Source organism: Lacerta agilis, chromosome 7, assembly GCF_009819535.1.
Source record: "Lacerta agilis isolate rLacAgi1 chromosome 7, rLacAgi1.pri, whole genome shotgun sequence".
Lineage (NCBI taxonomy): Eukaryota > Metazoa > Chordata > Lepidosauria > Squamata > Lacertidae > Lacerta > Lacerta agilis.
In genome coordinates this window covers 9,686,019-9,710,833 of record NC_046318.1, presented here as the reverse complement: position 1 = coordinate 9,710,833, position 24,815 = coordinate 9,686,019, and the positions used below count along the sequence as shown (strand labels likewise).

General features: G+C 45.1%; 2 protein-coding genes across 2 annotated transcripts in view; one reads left to right on the top strand and one right to left on the bottom strand.

Moving 5' to 3' along the window:
* The first annotated feature begins 308 nt into the window (after window positions 1-308).
* LOC117049679 (sodium-dependent neutral amino acid transporter B(0)AT3-like) overlaps window positions 309-24,815 on the top strand; it is a 41,088-nt gene continuing 16,581 nt past the window's right edge. Inside the window, exons 1-3 of the mRNA XM_033154488.1 lie at window positions 309-1,560; window positions 3,388-3,528; window positions 4,320-4,457. Of these exons, the coding sequence (XP_033010379.1) occupies window positions 309-1,560; window positions 3,388-3,528; window positions 4,320-4,457 (1,531 nt within the window). The remainder of the gene's footprint in view (window positions 1,561-3,387; window positions 3,529-4,319; window positions 4,458-24,815) is intronic.
* The window catches only part of TERT (telomerase reverse transcriptase), a 51,040-nt gene continuing 41,275 nt past the window's right edge, over window positions 15,051-24,815 (bottom strand). The window contains exon 17 of the mRNA XM_033154329.1: window positions 15,051-15,109. The gene's annotated coding sequence lies outside the window, so the exon portion shown is untranslated. The remainder of the gene's footprint in view (window positions 15,110-24,815) is intronic.

Below are 24,815 nucleotides of genomic sequence, written 5' to 3'. Positions count from 1 at the left end.
AGCTACTAACATGAGTTTGGCCAAACTGCGAGAGGCAGTGAAGGATAGGCGTGCCTGGCGTGCTCTGGTCCATGGGGTCACGAAGAGTCGGACACGACTGAACGAATGAACAACAACAGGTTGCTAGGTTGTTTTCTCAGGATTCTTTGGTGTGATGTCGTAAATGGAAGTTCCACCCATTGTTCAGAATTCCTCCATGCTCCCTCCCCCCTCCTTGCTACTAACTTGGTCAGTGAGGAGGTTGAGTTGCCTGGCTGCTGCTAATATTGGAGAAATATGTGGTGAAAGGAAAAAAAGAGGTTGTAAAGATGGCAACTAAGGAACCTGAAGGCGCCGTTGAAGAGCATAAAGTAAAGACGGCAACTGATGAACCTGAAGGCGCCGTTGAAGAGCATAAAGTAAAGACGGCAGCTGATGGACCTGAAGGCGCCGTTGAAGAGCATAAAGTAAAGACGGCAACTGATGGACCTGAAGGCGCCGTTGAAGAGCATAAAGTAAAGACGGCAGCTGATGAACCTGAAGGCGCCGTTGAAGAGCATAAAGTAAAGACGGCAACTGATGGACCTGAAGGCGCCGTTGAAGAGCATAAAGTAAAGACGGCAACTGATGGACCTGAAGGCGCCGTTGAAGAGCATAAAGTAAAGACGGCAACTGATGGACCTGAAGGCGCCGTTGAAGAGCATAAAGTAAAGACGGCAACTGATGGACCTGAAGGCGCCGTTGAAGAGCATAAAGTAAAGACGGCAACTGATGGACCTGAAGGCGCCGTTGAAGAGCATAAAGTAAAAACTGCAACTGATGGACCTGAAGGCGCCGTTGAAGAGCATAAAGTAAAGACGGCAACTGATGGACCTGAAGGTGCCGTTGAAGAGCATAAAGTAAAGACGGCAACTGATGAACCTGAAGGCGCCGTTGAAGAGCATAAAGTAAAGACGGCAACTGATGAACCTGAAGGCGCCGTTGAAGAGCATAAAGTAAAGACGGCAACTGATGAACCTGAAGGCGCCGTTGAAGAGCATAAAGTAAAGAAGGCAACTGATGAACCTGAAGGCGCCGTTGAAGAGCATAAAGTAAAGACGGCAACTGATGAACCTGAAGGCGCCGTTGAAGAGCATAAAGTAAAGACGGCAACTGATGAACCTGAAGGCGCCGTTGAAGAGCATAAAATAAAGACGGCAACTGATGAACCTGAAGGCGCCGTTGAAGAGCATAAAGTAAAGACGGCAACTGATGAACCTGAAGGCGCCGTTGAAGAGCATAAAGTAAAGACGGCAACTGATGAACCTGAAGGCGCCGTTGAAGAGCATAAAGTAAAGACGGCAACTGATGAACCTGAAGGCGCCGTTGAAGAGTATAAAATAAAGATGTCAACTGATGAACCTGAAGGCGCCGTTGAAGAGTATAAAATAAAGATGTCAACTGATGAATCTGAAGGTGCCATTGAGTACATCAGGCCCAAGTGGGATAATAAATTCCAGTACCTTATAAGCTGTGCTGGATTTGTTGTAGGTCTTGGAAATGTGTGGCGTTTTCCATACTTGTGCCAAACCTATGGAGGAGGTAAGAGAAAATCCACCTTTTCATTGGAGATTAGTTGTGTGATTGTTCAAACTACAACAAGCTCCTTGTGTTCTAAAATAATATATGTTTGGGGTGTTAAGCTGTGTGCCAGACCCCTCTAATCTCTGGATCCAGCAACTTCTAAAATTAAACCAATGCTTCTAATTCTTGGAATAGCCAGGCTAGCCTCCCAGTGAGGTGTTAGACTGGGTGGCGAGCCGTTAAGGGAGATTATGGGGCTCTATGTGAGATGGCAAAAAAGCCAGACGTATGAACAAAGGTGGCCTAAAATGGTTCTGCAGAGGCGTCTGTAAAGGTACTTAAATGTCGCTACTCTCCACTTGATGGCCTCATCTGTGGCAGATGACAGCTAGAAGGAGACTTTCGCAGGTGCTGTAAAAGGGAGGGGTCCTTTTTCCTTTTTTATGGTTGGAGAACGGCATTGCTAAATAAAATAAATAAATAATGCCATTTACATCCTGCTCTTCCTCCTGATTGACAGATGGCTAAGTGCACAGAGCAAAACAACAACACAGAGACATTGGGGAAAATATGTGCCTAATTTTTCTGTTCTAATTTTGCATGCAGAGCTTAATAGTTTTACTGAATGACTTACAACCCAAGCTTTAAGTCTTGTTGGGATTGTTATCCATTGTTACTGATTGATTTGGTTTCACTGCATGGATTTAGTGTCTGAATTATTTACTTTCTCTGACTAAATGGACATGGATTTTTTTTTAAATGTTATTTTTTCTATTGGCAAGAAACATGAAAAACAAATAGTCTTGCTTCTTGGCAACTGTGACAATAAGAGTTCTTTAAATGTTTCTATGCTTTGACTCTTAACACTGATAAATGATTTTAAAATGTGTATTATTCCTTGTTGAAAAGTAGAGATTAAAAACAAGCTACTTTGTCCAAGAGCAACTTCCTTTGCAGCATCATTCCACCTTGTAACTTTTTGCAATCTCTCCTCCTTAAGGAAAGCAGATAATTTAGAACTAAGAACATAGACCAAGGGAATTTGTGAGCTGGTCTGTGAGCGTAAAAATAAATTCAATTCAATTCAAGGGATTTTTTTAAAATAAAAAAACCAAGCTAAAATGTATGTGCAAAAACAGCAGCAAGGAACTCTCAATCAATGAATCAGCGTGCTTTTCATGACTCTCACCTTCTACATCTTCCACAGCCGGACTAATTTATTCAGTTTAATCCCCACCAATTAGATGCACTTTCAATGCATGCCACAGTAAATAAACACAAACCACCCCTCTAACAATTAGTTGTATATTATTGCCTATTTGCATAGACCTAAGCAGGAGGACATGATTAGCTCACTCCGCAACACCTCCCTGCCCCTCATACTGTTTACATGGGGGCGGGGGCAGTGCCAATTTGAATCTGATATCAACATCACAGCTTCCCCAATGGAGGAAGTTAATAATCATTCGCTGTAGAACCCATGTCCCTTCATGGAAAAAATTCTCAATAGCCACAACTGGGAGCCATAGCAGTTAAGGTAGTGCCCCCAGGTTTTCTTACACCCAGTTTATCACAACCCCCCCCCCACAGGCATTGGCTTCCCCACCCTGGCGAAGGCAGCAAAGCAGTCCAGGACCATGGAGCACAGGGAGGGGACAAGGGGCGTCCCAAGTGTGGCCTGGCATGGCCGGACATTCCCCTGCATGGGCAGGCAGCTGGCACAGCAAGGCCATACTTGGCTGGAGGTCTGCTCCTGCAGAGTCAGGGGCTTGCCCACCCCAGGTGCTGGCAGCCCACACTATGCCACTGTTATGAGCTAACTGTGTTTCGAAATTGTATTTCTAGGGGCATTCCTGATTCCATACATAACCGCATTTCTGTTGGAAGGCACCCCTATATTTTTTCTTGAATTAGCTGTAGGGCAACGCATGAAAAAAGGCAGCATTGAAGTCTGGTGGAACATCTCGCCTTACCTGGGAGGACTGGGTAGGTTTCTGCAACTGCCTTTACTTGTGATTATACAGTTTTCTAATCATTGCTCCTTCCTGGAAACTCATAGTCTCCATGAGGTTGTAATAGCAAACCCATTAGTGGTAGGGTAAAAAGGTAAAGGACCCCTGGACAGTTAAGTCCAGTCAAAGGTGACTATGGGGTTGCGGCACTCATCTCGCTTTCAGGCTGAGAGAGCCAGCGTTTGTCTGCAAAGAGTTTTCCGGGTCATGTGGCCAGCATGACTAAACAGCTTCTGGCACAATGGGACACCATGACAGAAGCCAGAGTGCACAGAAACACTGTTTACCGGTACCTTCATGCCATAGCGGTACATATTTATCCACTTGCTTTTGAACTGCTAGGTTGGCAGGAGCAGGGACAGAGCAACGGGAGCTCAGCCCGTCTTAGGGATTTGAACCGCTGACCTTCTGATCAGTAAGCCCAAGAGGCTTAGTGGTTTAGACCACAGTGCTATCCGCATCCCAGTGGTGGTAGACTCAGGCAGTTGCATGCCTATCTGTGTGGAAGATAAACAGAGCCACTCAGGGGCAACCTGTGTGATTTCACCACCTAAGGCAAAATGGGAATTGCATCCCCCTCCCCAGTTTGTTAGCACCAACATTTAATTCACAGAGCAATGTTATTTTCCAGACTGCCAGAGCTCACGTAGTAATTGGATTTGATCTTTCAATTGTGCGAATCTGACTCTTGCAATATGTACTGTATGTTAAACAGCAATTTTCTTTGTTCATGCCAAATCTGAGTGTGCTTGCATAATTCCACAGGTTACACTTCTCTGATAGTGTGCTTCCTAGTGATTCTCTATTACAATATGCTTATGGCCTGGATTCTGTGGTATTTTATAAACTCTTTCCGAAACCCGTTACCTTGGGGTTCCTGCCCAACAGATACCAGCAAACCAGGTGAGTTCCCAAGTCTCTTGCTGCGTTCTGATATTAGTATCTGCTTTTCTATGTATCCTTCAACCACCGCATTAAATTGTTTGTCCAACTCTGCCACAGTCAGCAAGTGTCAGACGCAGGTCTGTCCCTGCCATTCTTTTGGCCCTAGCCACAGATTTGGATAAGCAAGGTCTAGACACAAAGCCCTACATGTGCACATTTTTATGTGTAGGCTATGCACACATTATCAGCTGTGTGTCAGGTTGTATTTGTGCACACAAGAGACAGGATGGGGATGAACTGCACATCAAATGTGGCTTAAGTATTCTTTTTGGGTTTAAGCTGGTTTGATGGAAAACACACAAAACAGCAACCTTTATCAAGAATGTCTCCAAGCTAGCTCTAAATCATAACGTCGTATGTCTATGGATTCAAAAACCAACAGCGGGAACGCACTAGAGCCAGAACACAGCCTTGGATGCAATTCATACCTTCTATTCTTGTATACAAAAAGCACAGATGAGGCTACCTACCCAGATGCACTGCACTTTAAACCAACTGCTTCCCATCCACAGCCCTCCTCTTCAGGGCAAGACTCATCTAGTTAGGCTGTGTCTTCATGAACATGTGTCTGCAGTTGCATCCTGTGAACATACACCCCAAATCTTGCAGCTCCAAAAGAGAAAGCTGTGGTCCCTACCACAGAATAGCAGTACCTGTAAGTTGTACAAAAAGGGAATAGGATATGAACTGAACTATACGCTCGGCATACTAATGCAGCAGAGGTAGAATAATTATAATATTTTTATTTATACCCTGCCCATCGCAATGAAGCAGCAGTGAGTTCCCATTTAAGGCATAGCTTAGTTTAATAATGGTTTAAAGTGCTGTGTTGATGGGGCCAATAGCTTAAAGCAGGTGTGGGGGATCTTCATTACCTCCAGCTGTTACTGCACTACGATTCCTACAATCCCTGGCCAAAACAAAACAAAACAAAACATGGAATGGAGTTTTTAAAATGCAGTATACCATCTGCATGCTCTATTGGTGCAGAATGGGAAAGAAGCCCTCTACAACAGAAGGAACTTTTCCTTGCAATCAAATAAATAACATGACATACAGGTTATTCAATATTATTCCAGTGGTGTGTGGAAGTTAATGAATCTACAATAGTCTTCCCCAACCTGTTGACTCCCAGATGTTTTGGGCTATGACTCTCAGAATTCCTGATCATTGGCTGTGCTGCCTGGGGCTGATGGAAGTTCTAGTCCAAAACATCTGGATGGCACCATATTAGGAAAGTCTGCTAGAGCATGGTGCGGAAAACACCAAGGTTGCAGGTTCGATCTCAGTATGGGACAATTGCATATTCCTGCCTTGCAGGGGGTCGGATTAGATGATTAGATGATCGCCAGGATCCTTTCCAACCCTTCTATGATTCCATCTGTTTTGATAATGCCTTCTGTGCTTGTTATTTCAGAACTTATTGAAGAATGTCACAAAAGCACACCTACCAATTATTTCTGGTATAGGTACACTTTAAACATAAGCACGGATATTTTAGACAGTGGCTCGCTTCAGTGGTGGCTGGTTTTATGTTTCGCAGTCTGCTGGATAATTGTGTTCATTTGTACAGTACGAGGAATTGAATCAACTGGAAAGGTGAGCAGGGATTATTACAGGACATTTGCATTTTACTGACCTGGTCCTCATTGAGGTGGTAAAGCTATCTTTGGACTGCAGCACGTGAAACAGAAGGCAGCTGACATGAACAAAAGTTGTATCATATTTTTTAAAAGGCACCTGCCCATTGAAAACTAATCCATCTGGGAGGAGGCTAGGTTAGAATCCATATGCAGAAGGTATTTTTTTGCATGTGTTTGATCATCTTATTACCTGCCTACAGTCAGAAATGGTACAGTCCACACATAAGACAGAATACTATCTATCTCAAGTACTCATATATTTCATGGTGTTGCCTTCACCTGTTCCTGACACTCACTTTTTTCTTCTCTTCTTTGCTCTTCCTCTTAGGCAATGTATTTTACAGCCACATTTCCTTACCTAATTCTAACATTATTCCTTATTTATGGACTGACTCTCCCAGGAGCCATTCATGGATTAGTCTACTTCATGACTCCTAATGCAAGTATTTATTCAATTGATCCTTGGTATGTATGGATGATGTATGGAAAGTCTGACTTGGTCTTTTAGAGGTGGCTTTGAACATTAAACTTCCTCCATGTTGCTTCTTTGTTTACCACTTAATACTAGTTGGGATCCACACATATTCTGGCAATTGTACTTTGTTAACTCCCTCTGGAATCTACGAAGAACAGAAACTTGTGTAAAAAGTGCCCTTTTCTAGAATTCATGAATATAGGCAACCCTGGGTCAAATCTTATTTTTTGGCAGACACCTCATTATGCAAGCATGGGGTGTTCTAGTTCTGTATTTGACTTGTAATGCTGGGGCGAATGCAGAGAGGAGGAGTTGCATTTGCAGAGGAAGCCAGTGGGCAGGTACTTAATCCTCCCTATGCCCACCAATTATTCCCTACAAATGCTCCCCTTGGTTGCTTTTTGTTTCTCCATCTGGCAGGGTCCAAGACTGGAAGACGCCTGAGTGAAGGTAAAAGCACCCTGGTGAGCATTTGTAAGGGAGTTTCACCAAACATGGATAGAGTTAAGCACTCTCTCCTACACACTGATTCTCCCCCTCCAACAAGCCCCCAGAAGGCAGTTTGTGAAACTCTGGTTTGCCAGTATAATGCATTGTTCTGTTCTGAATTTGTTGAATTCAGAAAACACACTAGTTTTCCACTGCTTGCCAGGACGGCCTTTATTAGTGAAATACACACAGGAATTAAGAGACTAAAAATGTTTTTAGCCCTGATATCTCTCTGCCTTTCTCACAGCTCAAAAAGATCAACAATCCACGTGCCTGGCTTGATGCAGCCACCCAGATTTTTGCCTCTCTTTCTTTAGGAATAGGCGGACTCATAGCATATTCAAGCTACAACCCATCAAAGTAGGTGTAATCTTGCAGTTTTGTTAGCTTTCGCTCACAATGTGGAGAGGAACTGTTTGATGCAGCCAAATTGACTTCTATGAGATAGCACCTCAATGATCTCTGGAGACAAGACTCAATTGTCATTTAGCCCACAGTGGAACCCAGGGAAAGCGGCTGGCTCTGTTCGCTTGATGTTTCCCTGTGTGAGAGTCCCAAAGATACTCTCTATTGTTCTTTCTGCAATGCCAATGTTGGGCAAATGCCCCAGTACACAGGCTGTTGCACACCAACAGTGGTAGGTTGTATATGCATGTCTGTATGTGAAGATCTCCACATCATCTGCAGGAAGGATGGGAGTGAATGTGGAAGTGGGAAAAGTTCAGCTAAGTTTGAGATGCAGTACTTTATGATTAATGAGCCCCACTGAAGTCTGCTGCAGAGCACTGCCTTGAGAGTTTTAATTTTTGATCAGAAGGCAAGTGAAACAGCATCATGCCATCTGTCTACTATTTTTTTTTTACTGTTCTGAGATTGAAAATATTCAGTGAAGAGTAGATTACAAGTACTTCAAATAAAATAATAAATGTGTAACATTAGAAGTTATAGACTCGGTGCTGTCCTTTGTAACATTTAATCGGGTTGTTGTGTACTTGTTTTTCCTAGTAATGACTGTGAACTGGATGCTGTCATGATAGCAGCAATAAACTCTTTGACTTCTTTATTTGCGTCAGTCCCAGTTTTTGCAGTTCTGGGATTCAAAGCAACAGTGGCCTATGAAGAATGCTTGGAAAGGTGAGCCATTCAAGTTTCACAATTATGAACCAATTTAAGGTGTTGGTCCAAGCCCTCTGTTCAAAATTTGTTTTATTTTTCATTGTCTAGAATTTTGTGTCATTTCTGCCCCCCCTTAAAGCACTTTAGGGGACCCCAGAGGGCAGAATTAAAATAAGACTGTAGCATAGAACACAAAGTATACAACCCTGCATGTTCCATGTGCATATTCAGATATACAGGCAACTCCCTTTTGGTGTCGGGGTTGCGTTCCGGGTCAGTGGTTGTACCTGTTTTGCCCCTGGCTTGCCCCTATTCGAAGCAAATTGCTGTTGTTTTTCTTAGGGACTGTGGCAATGCAAATAATTCATATCATTCCTGACTTTACTGACAGAAATGTTAAATACATCACCAAGGTATTCAAGAAGGGCAACATCACTGTAAACAGCAGCGCATTTTGGCTCAGTTACTTGAACGGAACAGATATCGATAAACTTGAACATCTCAACCTGACAAATTGTGATCTCCAGTTTTTCCTTGATCAGGTAGCGTACTCGCATTACAAAATGATCCAGTCGTGAAAGTACAGTATGCACTAATTTTGTAGTCACCAAAAAAAAAAAAAAAAAAAAAGCCCCTTGCTGGGGCTGTTGCCACAGACACGACATTAGTTCTTGATAGCATTCATATGCTGTTTTTCTGCCAAGGCACCTATTTACAGGAAATGGTACAAAATAGTCTCAGACTTCAGCACCTTATGGCTTGGGCATAATGGTGTCTCCATTACCTGCTTTTATTATGGGCTTTTGCTGAATAGGACCTGAAGCGATAGGGCTCATCCAGAGCTTTTGCGGTTTTTGCCAGTAGGGTGGCACAAGTGGGGCTAGGTTGCTCTCCCAGCTTCCTAACAGTGCACATTGCCATTGCTTATGGGGGAGAACAAGACAGTGGGGAGCTTGGCGAGGGTGGCTGCTGTGGCAGAGCCAACCCGCTGCTCCTGTTGCAGCACTTGCACCATGCCAACCTCCCTGCCTCCTCTCCTTCACAGAGGCACGTGGTATTTTGGGAAGCCAGGTGAGCAATGCAACCTCACCTGAGAGGAGGCGATGACGACAGACAACACTGACATTGTGTCAACAGCTTTGCTATGAATGAATGTGGCTTCCTTCTCTGGTCACATTCCATGAAGGGACCTGCAGCTGCCACTGCATTCTTCTGTAGAGTTTCTCTGCTGGACCTCAGCCATGCTGCAAGGTGGTCGCAGCCCTGTCTCTTCGGCTACCATTGATGTGATGGCCCAGGGTCGCAGCCCTGTCTCTTCGGCTACCATTGATGTGAAGGCAGGAAATTCTTTCAGAAGTGCTGTGTTTATCCCTTTAGTCAAAAATTAAAGAATCCAAGAACTATGGCCAGGCAGGAGATCAGTTTAAAAGTCTTCAAACAGTTTTATTATTATAGTATTGAAGCAAATTCCAGTCGAAATAAATTCCAGGACAAGGCCCTGTTTCGCTAATTCTTCCTCAGCTGGAATGTTAAGAAATCCTACGTTGGAAAAAAATCTTAAATACTTATAAGTACTTATATACATTATACCCTTTCATGAAACCATTTAAAAACTGATCTCCTGCCTGGCCAGAGTTCTTGGATTCTTTAATTTTTTACTTCTGGGTATAACCAAGAACTCCAATTTCTACAGTGTTTATCTCTTTGGCTTCATACAAGCAACCCTGTCTCTGGTGCACTAGCTTGTTACTCTACCCATATGTATGAGTGCACAGAGACCACAGGTTGTTTGCCTAATTATCTCCAAAGAAACACAATCTACCTACCACCCCCCACTATGCTTGCACATAGAAGAAGGAGCTCGGGGTACCCACCCAAATCCTAGTCCAGCTTGAGAAGTTTCCCCTTATGGTTCTGCAGAGACACATAGAAACCATACCTGTGTCTGGACGTATGAGCACTCAAAGAACCACAGAAAGCAACCTGTGAGCTTAGGTGGCTGTTTTACTACTATTTTATCACCTTTCCTTCACCCTTAGCTCCCAGGGCAAGTGACAACAATTTAAAATGCAACACTAAAAACTGTTTAATACCACAAAAATATGGTGAGTCCTAAAAATGAACTTCTCAGGTGTCGAAGGTCAAGGTCAAGAGGGTTTTTTGTTTTCCCCATGGACCCCAATAAGAACTTATCATCGGTAATGACTGTATCTTATTCCAGATGATGGCTAAACGTTGAGTAATATAACATTTTGCCTCTGCATTAGAATAAATGACATTTAGAAATCAATCTGACAGATTTTACCATTATTTGTGAATTTTGCAGAGTGTTTCTGGAGCCGGCTTGGCCTTTATTGTGTTTACTGAAATCATGGTTAAGATGCCTGGATCGAACCTTTGGGCGGTTCTGTATTTTCTCATGCTGTTCAGTCTTGGTATATCTTCCATGTTTGGACTCGTTCAAAGTATCTTGACGCCTCTCACAGAATCTCGCTTTGTGTCTAGATACATATGCAAGGAGGCTGTATGTGGTAAGGCATCTTCCTCAAATCCTTTTCTTTGCTGATAATAATGCTCAAGATTAATACGGTGTTTTACTCGGTTCAAAGTGCTTCACGTACATTATTTCAGCAGTCATAAACAACAACGGCTTAACGCTTTCTCTGTATTGCAGATGGGGGCACAGATAGGGTTTGTGGGCGAGACAGCATTTCAATGGGGGAATATCCTGTCTCATTGCTCATTTTTATAGTTGCTACTGTTGTTTCAAGATATGTTCTTTCCAGATTCATTAACCTCCGCAGGGAGGTTCGGCTGGTGCCTTCATTATACATCTGTAGGTGCCAGGCAAAAAAGCTTTCTCTTCAACCAGGCCTTGGGCTAATTCTATGGCCTGTTAAACGTGTTTGTGGGAACGGGGGTTATTGCTTCGTTATTGTTTTATTTACTTTGTGCTTTTATCATGTATTTTTTCATCTTGTGAACTGCCCTGATATTCTCTGAAGGGTGCTATATAAATTAATGAACAGTAATAACAACAATAACAATAATCTGGTGAGCAGAAACTGTATAGTCATAATGGTGCCACATTGCACCCATTAACCATAAAGGATAGGTGAGTGGCAAAACTTGGGTGTTTGGCAAGAACTGAGCAGACTTGCTGTGGCTGATTATAAATGCACATGTAAACACCAATGGTTAGGTTTTCTTTTATTTCATTTGTGTTAATTGACTAATGAATGTTCTTGTCTGTAGGTTTAATATGCCTTTCTGCCTTTCTGGTGGGCCTGCTTTTTGCTCTGAGATCAGGAAGCTACTGGCTTGAGATGTTTGATTCCTATGCGGGGACCTTGCCTTTGCTCATCATTGCTTTCTTTGAAGTGATCGGTGTTGCATTTATTTATGGAATAAAAAGGTAAGGCTATGTTTCTTCGCATTTGTATCTGGATAAGCCCTTAGGTGCACAAGCAACTCAAGGCAGATGAACACGTGAGACTGTATTCGTAAGTAAGCATTTCTATTAAGAAACGAACACACTATGGAGAAGCTAGGCTATTCCACCTACATCTTATAATGCAAATCAGGATTTTATAGTGATGGAGTGCCTTGTCCCCTCCACTCCCAGCCTGCTCCCCAATTTATGTGGAAACTACCCTGTAACTCTAATGCTTGAAGAGGGGTTACAAGGTAAACTGGTGTCTAATCTGGACTGCTTCAGACTGCTTTAGTGAGTAGTGTTTCAAAACTGAATACTCATCCATAGGGGGAGCCGTTATGTTTAATATGAGGGGTATTCGGTCTGAAGAGTACAGTCACCAACAGCATTGTTATTTGAAGTGGTACGGCCCAGGACGCAGGTTTATCAGCGCCCCTCATCAGTGCGATCATGAGAACCAAGCCCATTGATAAGCTGGTGAGGTGTGACACTTCCATTTCCCTCCTTTATCCTGTGAAAATAACATTCTAAGCAACAAACCTTTATTTAGTCTATTTATTTAGAAAAGCATTTCTGTACCGCCAAATAAAACACTGGGGTGATGCACAACATTAACATAAAATAGAATTACAAGCAGTACAAATAATTATGGAAGTGGCTGGCTAATCAAAACATTAAACAGCAATGAAGGCCTGATGGCATAAAAAAGATCTTGAAGAGAAGCAGGAAAGTCAAAAGTGAGGGTGTCTGCCAGATCTCTTACTGGCCTAGGTGCAGCAAGAGATACCTGATTATTGTATTTGGAGTATAATCCCACATCCGCAAGCTCAGAAATAAATTCCATTGCATTCAGTGGCAATAAGATCCCAGCTAAGGTTTGCGGCCTTATGCATAACTTGGCGATGTACATCCCACAAATTGCAATAGGATAAAGGTTTCCTATTTGTTGTTTTTATTTTATTTTGTTTAAAAGATGAAGCAGGGAGAGCAGAGGCTTCAAAGTTTCCCACCAACAGTTAACACCTGAAAAGGAGGCGGAACAGGGTAGCTGTCAGTCTTCCCATGATGGAGACATGTAATGCTTTTCCATTTCAGCGACAGAAATAATTTCTAAATTAGCACATAAACGTTTCACGCCAGCCTGAATCCTCTTTTGTTTGTGTTTCCCTCTTTTGAGTGATGCTTATGTTTCTTGCACTCATCAAATGATGAGCGTGCATGCGGTCAGAGGAGAAACAGAAGTTTAACTGGCTTCATTTTCAATAAGGTTACATGCAAGTGAATTGTCCACAGATCACTCACTAAATGTATCAATTTCATTAACAGATTCAGTGCAGATGTGAAAGATATGATAGGAAGACCACTAAAAGGCTTTTGGAAGGCAACGTGGCAATTTTTCTCCCCAGGGATAATGCTCTTAATTTTTTTGTCCTACGTACTTGCTGAGCCACCATCAAGCTACAATACTTGGGACCCAAATTATGTAAGTTACCTTTATACAAGTAATTACTAGTCCTTCCCTAATTTGCATTCATGGGAGGTATTGAGCTCTCACGCCTATTTTGCAGCTATGAACTCCTGAAATGATAAAGATGCTCTGCTTAAGCACAGAATTCCTGGGCCATCACCGATGATTCACTAGGGCTTAGGGTGTCCTGCAGCTAATGAACTTCACCAGATTTTTAATGCTTTATTTTTTTTAGATACACTGTAAGCCAGTATGGCTGGGGAAACCCAGGAAGATGGGTGGGGTATAAATAATAAAATTATAGATTATTATTAGCCAAGTATAATAAACTGAAAGGGATGTGGGTGGCGCTGTGGGTTAAACCACAGAGCCTCGGGCTTGCCCATCAGAAGGTCGGCGGTCTGAATCCCTACGACAGGGTGCGCTCCCATTGCTCCGTCCCTGCTCCTGCCAACATAGCCAAACAAAGTGCAAGTAGATAAATAGGTACCGCTCTGGCGGGAAAGTAAATGGCATTTCCATGTGCTGTTCTGATTCGCCAGAAGCGGCTTAGTTATTCTGGCCTCTTGACCCGGAAGCTGTATGCCGGCTCCATCAGCCAATAAAGCAAGATGTGTGCCACAACCCCAGAGTCCCTTTACCTTTTATAATCAACTGAGGGTGCTTTATGTTGGCCTTTTGTTGCGTGTTTTGTTTCAGCCGGACATTTAATTAATGGTTTCCTATTTTGATTTTATTACTCTGCTGTAAGCTGCTCTAAGAGCATTCCTGAAGAGCAACCTAAAAGCAGGTTGAATAAACAGACATCCTCTATACACCATGCCTAAAGATGCCATCAGTCATATACTACAGCCCACCAAGGGCTTGATAGTGATCCTGGCTCTTGCCATCTAGGACACAAAGCTAAAACAGGCTTCACAGAACCCTACATGCCTGCTGGGCTGTTTTCTTCTTTGTGGGGCACAGGAGGTGTGTGTCTGCTGTACGTGTAGTGAGCCAACAAGCTTGCATATGTACCTATCACAAGATGGTATTGCCTGGAGAAAGACAGTCAGGGTGTGTATCCATAGTAGTGGACAAAGGAGGAAGGACCTCTAGGTGTGGGACGCAGAAAGGAATGCCATAGTGCACCTATAGTAGCAAACATGCTTTTTCTGTATCGGTCTCTACAGCCAGAGTAGGTGCTGTAACTCTCTAATGGTTTGACTTTGCCCACAAAGGCAAACTCTTCCACTTTCTCCTAAGACAGATGGATTCCATGTGGTTCCTAGCTAGTCAACCATGCAGACACTGACCAGTCCCAGATCTGTTCAGCTTCATGAGTTTTCAGATGATCAACCTTGATGATAACTATTCGCTATCAAGTCCCAGCCTACATAAAAACATAGAGATTTTACCATTTTTGGTGACAGGAGTGAGCGTTTTTTGTTAGACACAACATGCCACTAGCACAATGGGACTTTCTGCACCTTTCCTCCTCCCATGGCATCCCAAAATTTGCTCCAGAGCAGGCATTCCCATACTTGGCCCTCCAGATGTTTTGGGACTACAGTTCCTATCATCCCCGACCACTGGTCCTGTTAGCTAGGAATGATGGGAGTTGTGGTCCCAAAACATCTGGAGGGCGAGTTTGGAGATGCCTGCTCCAGAGGGTTTGGGAAATCCCTAGAAGGTATTTAGGGGGTGCACAAGGGGAGAAGAGGAGGAGAACATCCCATCATATGAGGAGACATCCTTGTGCTGATGAAGCCATAGTCTTAGCCCTACACTGCATGCAACCCAGGAATCTTCCCTTTCCCTTTTGGAACATTGCCAAAATTTGCTTAGCTCCCACTTTGAAGTATTAACAAGCTGTAATTCCTGTCCCCACTTACCTGGCAGCAATACCCATTTGGGATTTACTTCTGAGTAAACACATAGAAGATTGTGCTTTTTAGTGTGGCTTTCATGCAATACATTCTTTTCTCCCAAAGGTAAATTTTCCTGCAAAAGAGTCAAAAAAGTACCCTCCCTTGGCTGTTGTCATCTCTGTCATGCTGGAAGCTGTACCATGTTTGATGATCCCTTTCGGAGCCATTTACCAACTCGGGAGAATCGTATTGAAAAAGAAACGGCTACAAATAATACATCCAGACACCAGCACTGGTATCCCTGATATCACCAGTAGCACTGGTATCACCGGTAGCACCGGTAGTACTGGTATCACCAGTAGCACTGGTATCACCGGTATCACCAGTAGCACCGGTAGTACTGGTATCTCTGGTATCTCCGGTATCTCTGGTATCACCAGTAGCACCAGTGGCACCGATATCCCTGGTATCACCAGTAGCACTGGTATCAGCAGTAGCACTGGTATCCCTGGTATCACCAGTAACACCGGTATCCCTGGTATCACCAGTAGCACAGGTATCACCAGTAGCACCGGTATCGTCAGTAGCACCGGTATCCCTGGTATCGTCAGTAGCACCGGTATCCCTGGTATCGCCAGTAGCACAGGTATCACCAGTAGCACCGGTATCCCTGGTATCGCCAGTAGCACCGGTATCCCTGGTATCGCCAGTAGCACCGGTATCCCTGGTATCACCAGTAACACCGGTATCCCTGGTATCACCAGTAGCACAGGTATCACCAGTAGCACCGGTATCGCCAGTAGCACCGGTATCCCTGGTATCGCCAGTAGCACCGGTATCCCTGGTATCGCCAGTAGCACCGGTATCCCTGGTATCACCAGTAGCACCGGTATCCCTGGTATCGCCAGTAGCACCGGTATCCCTGGTATCACCAGTAGCACCGGTATCACCAGTAGCACTGGTAGCACCTGATCTTAATTTTTGTTTCATCGATCTGGTCACCCTTGTTTTCCCCATCCTATCCTGACCATTAAAAACCCCCACATGTACCCTCAAATTTAAGGTATTCAATCAGTAAGCATGTAAGGATTTCTATGTAAAACCATTTTCTAAATAAATGCATCTTTAAATATATCAATGTTCATAATGCATAACACATAAATTATCTTGTAAGTCTTACTATACCAACCATATAAGGCAGGTCCACATTCTTATCCCTATATTGCAGGTGTGGGGGCTGAGACTGAAAGAAACTGCTTTGCCTAAGGCCATTCAGTACATGAGATTTAGAAAGGGGGGAAACTGCTAGGGACTGATTACAAAATGATGTCATTATAAGTGGACAGAACATGGTAATTTCCACAGATCTTTTCAGGCACTACCCTTATGACACACACACACACACACTATATATATATATATATATATAACTGGAATTTAGAAGACATGATCCATTAAGTGACAAATTTTATTTTCTAAATTGGAGATCTGAGTCTTTTTTATGATGATTTCCCATACAGCCAATAGAACATCCCATTTATTTGTAGAAATATAAACTAGTTTGGAGAGAATCGGTACTTTATTTATATCTAACCACCTGATCTCAGCCATGCCATTCATCCTTCATACAGATTATTCAGGTTTACCAAATGAATGGGCCATTACCAAGAAAGATACAACAACTGTTCTTGCTGAAAGGCCATGTGCAATACAGTAATAGTCTCAAACATGCAAATAATTAGAGGATTACTCAGCAAGGGTTAAGGAAAACCACATGGTTTTGATAGCCACAATTATAAAATAATTTGCCACTGAGTTTTTAAAACAGAGGCCACATTTTTCTAAGTGATTTACACAAACAAGGCTTAGTGAACGGAACGCAGAAACTTGCAGCCATAGATCACTTTTTAGGCAAGATTCCAGAATAGGCATCTCACCATTGTTGCATTACGGACAAATATACTTCCCCTTGACAATTCCAGGTTAGCTGAATTTTTTACACAGTAAGAAATAGAAATAGAAATAAAAATAGAGTCTATCCCATTGCTGATACCCTTCACATAGGGATGGTGATAGAGCCCGCACTTGCCGCCAACCAATCACCCCTTTAACCCAATCCCTTAACCCCGCTGACACAGAGGTCAGCCACAAATCATTCCTAATCACAGACAGATGAACCCCATCAAGCCTGTAAAGGGACGCATCTCGGAAGGTAATACCCGGGTGACAGATGACCGACCTGCCCAAAGCCAGAACCTTCTTGGCCACCGCGCTCTGAATGCGCCGCCTGGCCCTCTTGGTGGCAGCTGGGCATCTGCTTCCTCTCCATTTGTGTTGCTGCAAGAGCTGCGACCAGAATATCTTGAATCCAGGAAGAGCTGCTTTCAATTCTTCCAAGTCCTCCTGCATGTGGGTCCGCAGGCTCAGGCTGGGAGCTTCCGGAAAATCGTTCTCGCCCAGCTGCATCACCATCACCGCAGGCGTACCTTCTGCAGCCACCTTCGCCCGCACTGTTGGAAGAAGCTCCTCCCAACGCATTCCTTGTCTGGATACCCAGGACACTCTCACACGGTCGGGGAGCCTGAGCATGCATCCAAATCCAGATTCCGCCACCCTGTTGCCGGCCCAGTGGACAATGCTGTGCCCAGACATGTAGGGTAGGCGGACCTAGGAATGAACAAAATGGTATTAGTAACTGCACCTTGACACCACTCCCGAACATAACACCGATATGCTCCGGGTTTCCAGTGGGCCAGATCCATTATCCTGTCGAGAAAGAAGCCCCAGTGTGCAGATGCATTAGCTGCCCCAACACGGAAGGAATGAGGTGCACACTCTCTGGCCTGCAAGCCACTCCAGATGATTAGCACCAGCTCAGGATCAGAAAGTTGGACGTCCTGTAAAAGCAAACTCCTGGAGCCTTGCCCTGTGCTGACTCCAGCACCACTTCACCCACACACAGTATACACAGAAAATGCAAATGAAAAGCAATCAAAAAGAGTCTCTCCTCACAATCAAACTAGAAATTAGCCTTAATTTGCTGCGCATAGCGCACAAAATGTCAAAATATGACCGGCCTCCTACTTGGCAATGCAGGAGTCTGCAGCCTGGCCCAGCCCTAAGGAGCCTTGTGCACTGCAAGGATCTCTAGGATATATAAGAGCTACTACCTACGAAATTTAGCTGCATCCAAGGTTCCAATATTGAATTGGAAAATATTCTGAAGTTGCTGGGCTTGTGGATCTGAAACGCTCCATTTGAAAATGGGATAAGGCATCCGCAATGTCGTTATTTGTGCCAGGGATAAAATGGGCAGAAAAAAACAATATTGAATTTGAGGCATTGCAGCACAAAAGTGTACAACGAGGCCGAGACTGCTGAAGCGTGATGACTGCTTTGCCGAAACTCTCGTCACTGCCTGGTTATCAGACCAGAAACAGACCTGCCGGTCCTTGAACTCCATGGTACAGATGTGCAGTGCCACTACAATGGGGGAAAACTCATGAAAGGTTAAATCGCAGGTAATGGATGTACCCTGCCAATGATCAGGCCACCTTTGAGCGCACCAGCAGCCACAAAAATAAAGCCCAAAGCCCAAAGCCCAAGGAACTGGCCGTGTCAGAATGAACCTGGAAATTAAATTGCAGATTCAATGTATCCTGCCACAAGGATACACCATTGAGATCCCTGAAGAATTCAAGCCATATCTCTAGGTCTGCCCTAACCTCTTTAGGCAACCTAACTTGATGATGGGGTAATCACAGGCCTGCAGAAAGTTTAGCTAGGCGTGCACAGAAGGGGCGACCAGGCGCCACCACCCTGCAGGTGAAATTCAAATGTTCCAAGAGGGACTGAATCTACCTGAGAGTCACTTTTTCCTGAGGCAAAAAAGAAAACTCCATAATGATATCACGCAAAGCCATTAATTTTACTTCAGGCAAGGCGGAGGTTAGCGCCACGGTATCCAACTGGATGCCAAGGTAAGATGAAGTCATGACTGGTCCTTCGGTTTTATCGGCTGCTAAAGGGACGCCTAACTCCTTAGTTAGGTCATTGAAAGCTTGCAAAAGTAGCAAGCATTCCTCTGAATCAGCTGCAGAACTTAATAAAAGGTCATCGAGGTAATGGGGGGGTCACGCCCCTAAGACCTGTTTTGGTACGCAAAGCCCAGTCCAAAAATGTGCTGAAGGCTTCAAAAGCTGCGCAGGAAATCGAGCCGCCCATAGGCATAGCCTTATCCACACAATAAGCTCCACCCAACTGAAACCCCAGCAATTTAAAATCGTGTGGATGCACAGGAAGTAAGCAGAAGGCAGCTTCCACATCGCACTTAGCCAAAAGTGCACCTTTCCCAAAACTCCTACTCAGCCTAACCGCTTGGTCAAAGTTACAGGTAGGTAGCCGTGTTGGTCTGCCATAGTCAAAACAAAATAAAAAAAAATCCTTCCAGTAGCACCTTAGAGACCAACTAAGTTTGTTCTTGGTATGAGCTTTCGTGTGCATGCACACTTCTTCAGATACACTGAAACAGAAGTCACCAGTCCTATATATAAGGCGTCTGGTGACTTCTGTTTCAGTGTATCTGAAGAAGTGTGCATGCACACAAAAGCTCATACAGTACCAAGAACAAACTTAGTTGGTCTCTAAGGTGCTAGTGGAAGGAATTTTTATTTTTCTATTTTTTTTTGTGCATTAGTTGAGACCTTGACATCCTCGAGCGGTTTACCATTGATGCATTCAAGGGGAAGGCCATATCTAGCCCTATGTGTATTGGCCCTGTGTTGCCAGGCCCACCTAGGAAGGCCTGAAGCCCCTTCGCCATGGCCCCACTACAAACCCAGAACCACACCTGCATCATCATCAGAGGACTGAGAGGACGTACCAGTAGAGGAAGAGGAGTAACCATCTCTTGGCCCTGCGTTTGGAGTGACGATTCTGCTGCCGCTTGCCTCCAGATGAAGGGACTCTGGGCACCGGGAGATCCTCCTCCAAGGCGTGGACGCTGATTGCCTGTCTCAACTGAGCCGGTTGTATTGGCACAGAAATAAACATAGGTGAGGGGCCCGGCTGGGGGGAAATTCCCCCTTCCATAGGTTGGGCAGCTGGAAGCCCCGAGCCTCCCGCACTAGGAGGAGCAGACAAAGAACGCGCCCGGCCTGGCCTTAAGGCCGATGGATCCAAAGGACCTGCAGTGCCGATACGATCCCTAGGGCTAGCTGGAGCTCTGACCCTGGGGAACTGCAATTGAGAGAGCAAGGCCCCAGACGGATCATAAGGCTCGCTCCCTTCGCTCATATCAGATGGGCCATGCACCTCATATACAGCTGAAGAAGAGGGGCCAGACTGAGGAGCAGGCTGGCTTCGAAATTGTTGAGCCGGGGTCTCAAGCTCTGTATTAAAATGTGTCAGGGCCACAGGATCTGAGCCAATATTAGCCACGATGGCACCCAAATGATCCAACGTTTGCTGTGGTACTGGTGGAGCCTGCCCTGAGCACAGTGACTGAGACGGGCCTCTCATTACCCTTTTGGAAGGGAGAGCAGGACTAGGATTCCATTTAATAGGCATCCTGACTATATTAAACACGCTGGGGCTGAAAACTATTCCAAAATGGCGCTCCCGCCAAAACAAAATGGCAGCCCTGCCAAAAGGACAAACTGGCGTTCCTGCCAAAACAAAATGGCGCCCCCACCCAAAATAATCCCTTTTTAGGCTGTAGGAATCCCCCCCCCCCAGCAAAGGGCTTGAAACGGAATTAAGGGAGACAAAATTGACCGAGCCAAGGAGAGGTAATCTCTCGCTGCTATCTGGTTCTGAGAGCAATGAAATGCAGATTAAATGCCCCAAATGGACTTAACTCACAGAGGCTACAATCACAGCGGTAAGCCACCTACAATAAGCCCCAGGGAAAGCAGTGAGCTCCACAGCAAAGCCCCTGCAACACTGAAAGGCGCTGCCAGGCAGGCTCTGAAATTGGGGAATCCCCAACCCCGTAAATTACAAGCCGCTGACAAACGCAAAGGGAAAGGAGACTCCTTTACTGGAGCACTCCGGGGGCAATGACCCCCGAAGGAGCAAAGCCCCACTAAAGGAAGGGAAGAGAGTAAGGGGAAATTAAGGAAAATAAACTCAAAAGGGGGGAAATTAAAAGGAACTAAGGAATTAAAGGGTAACAGAATGAATATCACAAAGATGATCGTCGAAGGTGGATCGAGCTCTCTCTCGGCTCGTAGCGGACATGTTGCTGTTCCGATGCACGCGCTGAAAAGAGGAAGCTCAGGTTCACATGCATGGGTATTTGTAGGTCCCGTGATCCATTTAGCTTGCGTCCCATTGGTCAGATTGAACCCTGCATCGAGGGACCTACTGATTGGGTGTTGTGGCTGTCAATCACTCCCACCCACAACACAGGGATTTGGTTACCAGGTCTCACAGCAATACGTGCCCTCTTTAAGGGAGGACCCGATTTAGCTATTTATTTCTTTTTCTTTTTAAAAGGAAGAATACAGTGGTACCCCGCAAGACGAATGCCTCGCACAACGAAAAACTCGCAAAACGAAAGGGTTTTGCGAGTTTTTAGTTGACTCACGAGATGAATTCGTCTATGGCTGTTTTTCGCAAGACGAATTCGTCTGGCGAGGTACCACTGTAAGCCGGCACCAGACCGCGCTGCGCCGCGTTTTAAAGCTCCAGCGAGCTCAGCATGCCTTTGATTGCCCAATCCACTTTGGTTATTTGGATGTTGAGTGATAGGCCAAGCTTTTCATAAGCTTCTGTGAAGATATTTAGGATGGTTTGGAGGTCATCCTTTGAGTGTGCACACACTAAGTTGTCATCAGCATACTGAAGCTCTATGACAGAAGTTATGGTAACCTTACTCTTTGCTTTCAGCCTGCTCAGATTAAAGAGCTTTCCATCTGTTTGATATATCATTTCTACTCTGGAGGGTGGGACGCGGGTGGTGCTGTGGGTTAAACCGCAGAGCCTAGGGCTTGCTGACCAGAAGGTTGGCGGTTCGAATCCCCACGACAGGGTGAGCTCCCGTTGCTCAATCTCTGCTCCTGCCCACCTAGCAGTTTGAAAGCATGTCAAAGTGCAAGTTGATAAATAGGTACCACTCTGGGGGGGAAGGTAAACGGCGTTTCCATGTGCTGCTCTGGTTTGCCAGAAGCGGCTTAGTCATGCTGGCCACATGACCTGGAAGCTGTACGTTGGCTCCCTCGGTCAGTAAAGCGAGATGAGTGTCACAACCCTTACTCCGGAGGGTAGTTTCCTTTCAACGAAGTGTAGGATCATGGCAATGAAAATAATGAATAGAGTTGGGACAATAACACATCCCTGTTTAACACCTGATCCCACTGTGAATGGTTCACTTTGAGAGCCCTTGTTTGGAGGAGCCAAATGTTCACAAATTTATCTGGGCAGCCAATTTTCAGAAGGACAGTCCATAGGGCATTACAGTTTACACTGTCGAAGGCCTTAGTCAGGTCAATAAATGCCATATACAGGGGTTGATTTTGCTCTCTGCATTTTTCCTGAAGTTGTCAAGCGGTGAAAATCATGTTCATGGTCCCCCTAGAAGGTCTAAAACCATTTTGAGATTCAGGAAGGGTGACCTCGGATATTATTAAGAGGAGGTTTGCTAAGATCCTTGCAAGGATTTCCCAAGCCACAGCTAATAGAGAGATGCCTTTGATAGTTTCCACAATCCGTTCTGTCACCTTTTAAAAAGAGATTGATAATTTTGGCACCCCTAAAGTATACTGGGATATCCTCCCTCTCCCAGATTTTTTCGATGAACTTGTGAAGTTGTTGTGTAAGTTCAATTCTGCCCACTTTGAAGACTTTGGCAGGTATCCCATCAGGTCTGCTGGCTTTGTTGTTTTTCATTTGGTTAATAGCTGTACAAAACTCCCAGATCTGGAGATACTGCAAGTTCATCTCTAATTTGTTTTTTGGTGGAATTTGTGAGAGGATCTCAGCAGCTATAGGGGAGTTGTGGTTAAGGAGATTCTGGTAATGTTCAATGTCCTGGAAGTGGCGGTCCTCACTGTCAACTTTCCTCCTCTTATTTACAGTCGCTTTTTTGGAAATTGTGAGCGCAGTGCCAGAGGTTTTGGTCTAAGTGTGTTTGCCCAAGTCCTAATTATACTACCGGTAAGTGTGTTCACCAGAGCACTAATACACTGCCCAACAAGAATTCGCCAGATATCTCTTCCAAACGAAGTTACACTGTAATGTACAGTGCTAAATGCTGGCGGGTCACAAGTGAGGGGTAGTGTCTGGAGGCAGTGTCTTGTAGCCTCATGTAATAAACTTTGATGTTTGTTTACTTTTAGCCATATGCGCTCTTCTGCACTATTGTCTATTGTCCCCTGTCCTGAATAAAGAGGGCAAGTGCAGGTTCTCTTCGGTTGCAGAAAAGATGAATTGGCTGCCCTTGTGGCTATGTGTGGTGAAAACACAGCACACGGAGAAGGAACGCACCAAATCCCACAACATCCAAGAGATAATAATAATAATAATAATAATAATAATAATAATAATAATAATATTTATTATTTGTACCCCGCCCATCTGGCTGGATTTCCCCAGCCACTCTGGGCGGCTTCCAACAGAAATCAAATACAAAAATATCAAACATTAAAAACTTCCCTAAAAAGGGCTGCCTTCAGGTTTTTTCTGAATGTCAGGTAGTTGTTTATTTCCCTGACCTGTGATGGGAGGGCGTTCCACAGGGCGGGCGCCACTACCGAGAAGGCCCTCTGCCTGGTTCCCTGTAGTTTTGCTTCTCGCAGTGAGGGAACCGACAGAAGGCCCTCGGCGCTGGATCTCAGTGTCCGGGCTGAATGATGGGGGTGGAGACGCTCCTTCAGGTATACAGGACCGAGGCCGTTTAGGGCTTTAAAGGTCAGCACCAACACTTTGAATTGTGCTCGGAAACGTACTGGGAGCTAATGCAGATCTCTCAGGACCGGTGTTATGTGGTCCCGGCGGCCACTCCCAGTCACCAGTCTAGCTGCCGCATTTTGGATTAATTGCAGTTTCCGGGTCACCTTCAAAGGTAGCCCCACATAGAGCGCATTGCAGTAGTCCAAGCGGGAGATAACCAGAGCATGCACCACCTTGGTGAGACAGTCCGCGGGCAGGTAGGGTCTCAGCCTGCGTACCAGGTGGAGCTGGTAGACAGCTGCCCTGGATACAGAATTAACCTGCGCTTCCATGGACAGCTGTGAGTCCAAAATGACTCCCAGGCTGCGCACCTGGTCCTTCAGGGGCACAGTTACCCCATTCAGGACCAGGGAATCCTCCACACCTGCCCTCCCCCTGTCCCCCCAAAACAGTACTTCTGTCTTGTCAGGATTCAACCTCAATCTGTTAGCCGCCATCCATCCTCCAACCGCCTCCAGGCACTCACACAGGACCTTCACGGCCTTCACTGGTTCTGATTTGAAAGAGAGGTAGAGCTGGGTATCATCTGCATACTGATGAACACCCAGCCCAAACCCCCTGATGATCTCTCCCAGCGGCTTCATATAGATATTAAAAAGCATGGGGGAGAGGACAGAACCCTGAGGCACCCCACAAGTGAGAGCCCAGGGGTCTGAACACTCATCCCCCACCACCACTTTCTGAACACGGCCCAGGAGGAAGGAGCGGAACCACTGTATAACAGTGCCTCCAGCTCCCAACCCCTCTAGCCGGTCTAGAAGGATGTTATGGTCGATGGTGTCAAAGGCCGCTGAGAGATCCAGCAGAACTAGGAAACAGCTCTCACCTTTGTCCCTAGCCCGCCAGAGATCATCGACCAGCGCGACCAAGGCGGTTTCAGTCCCATG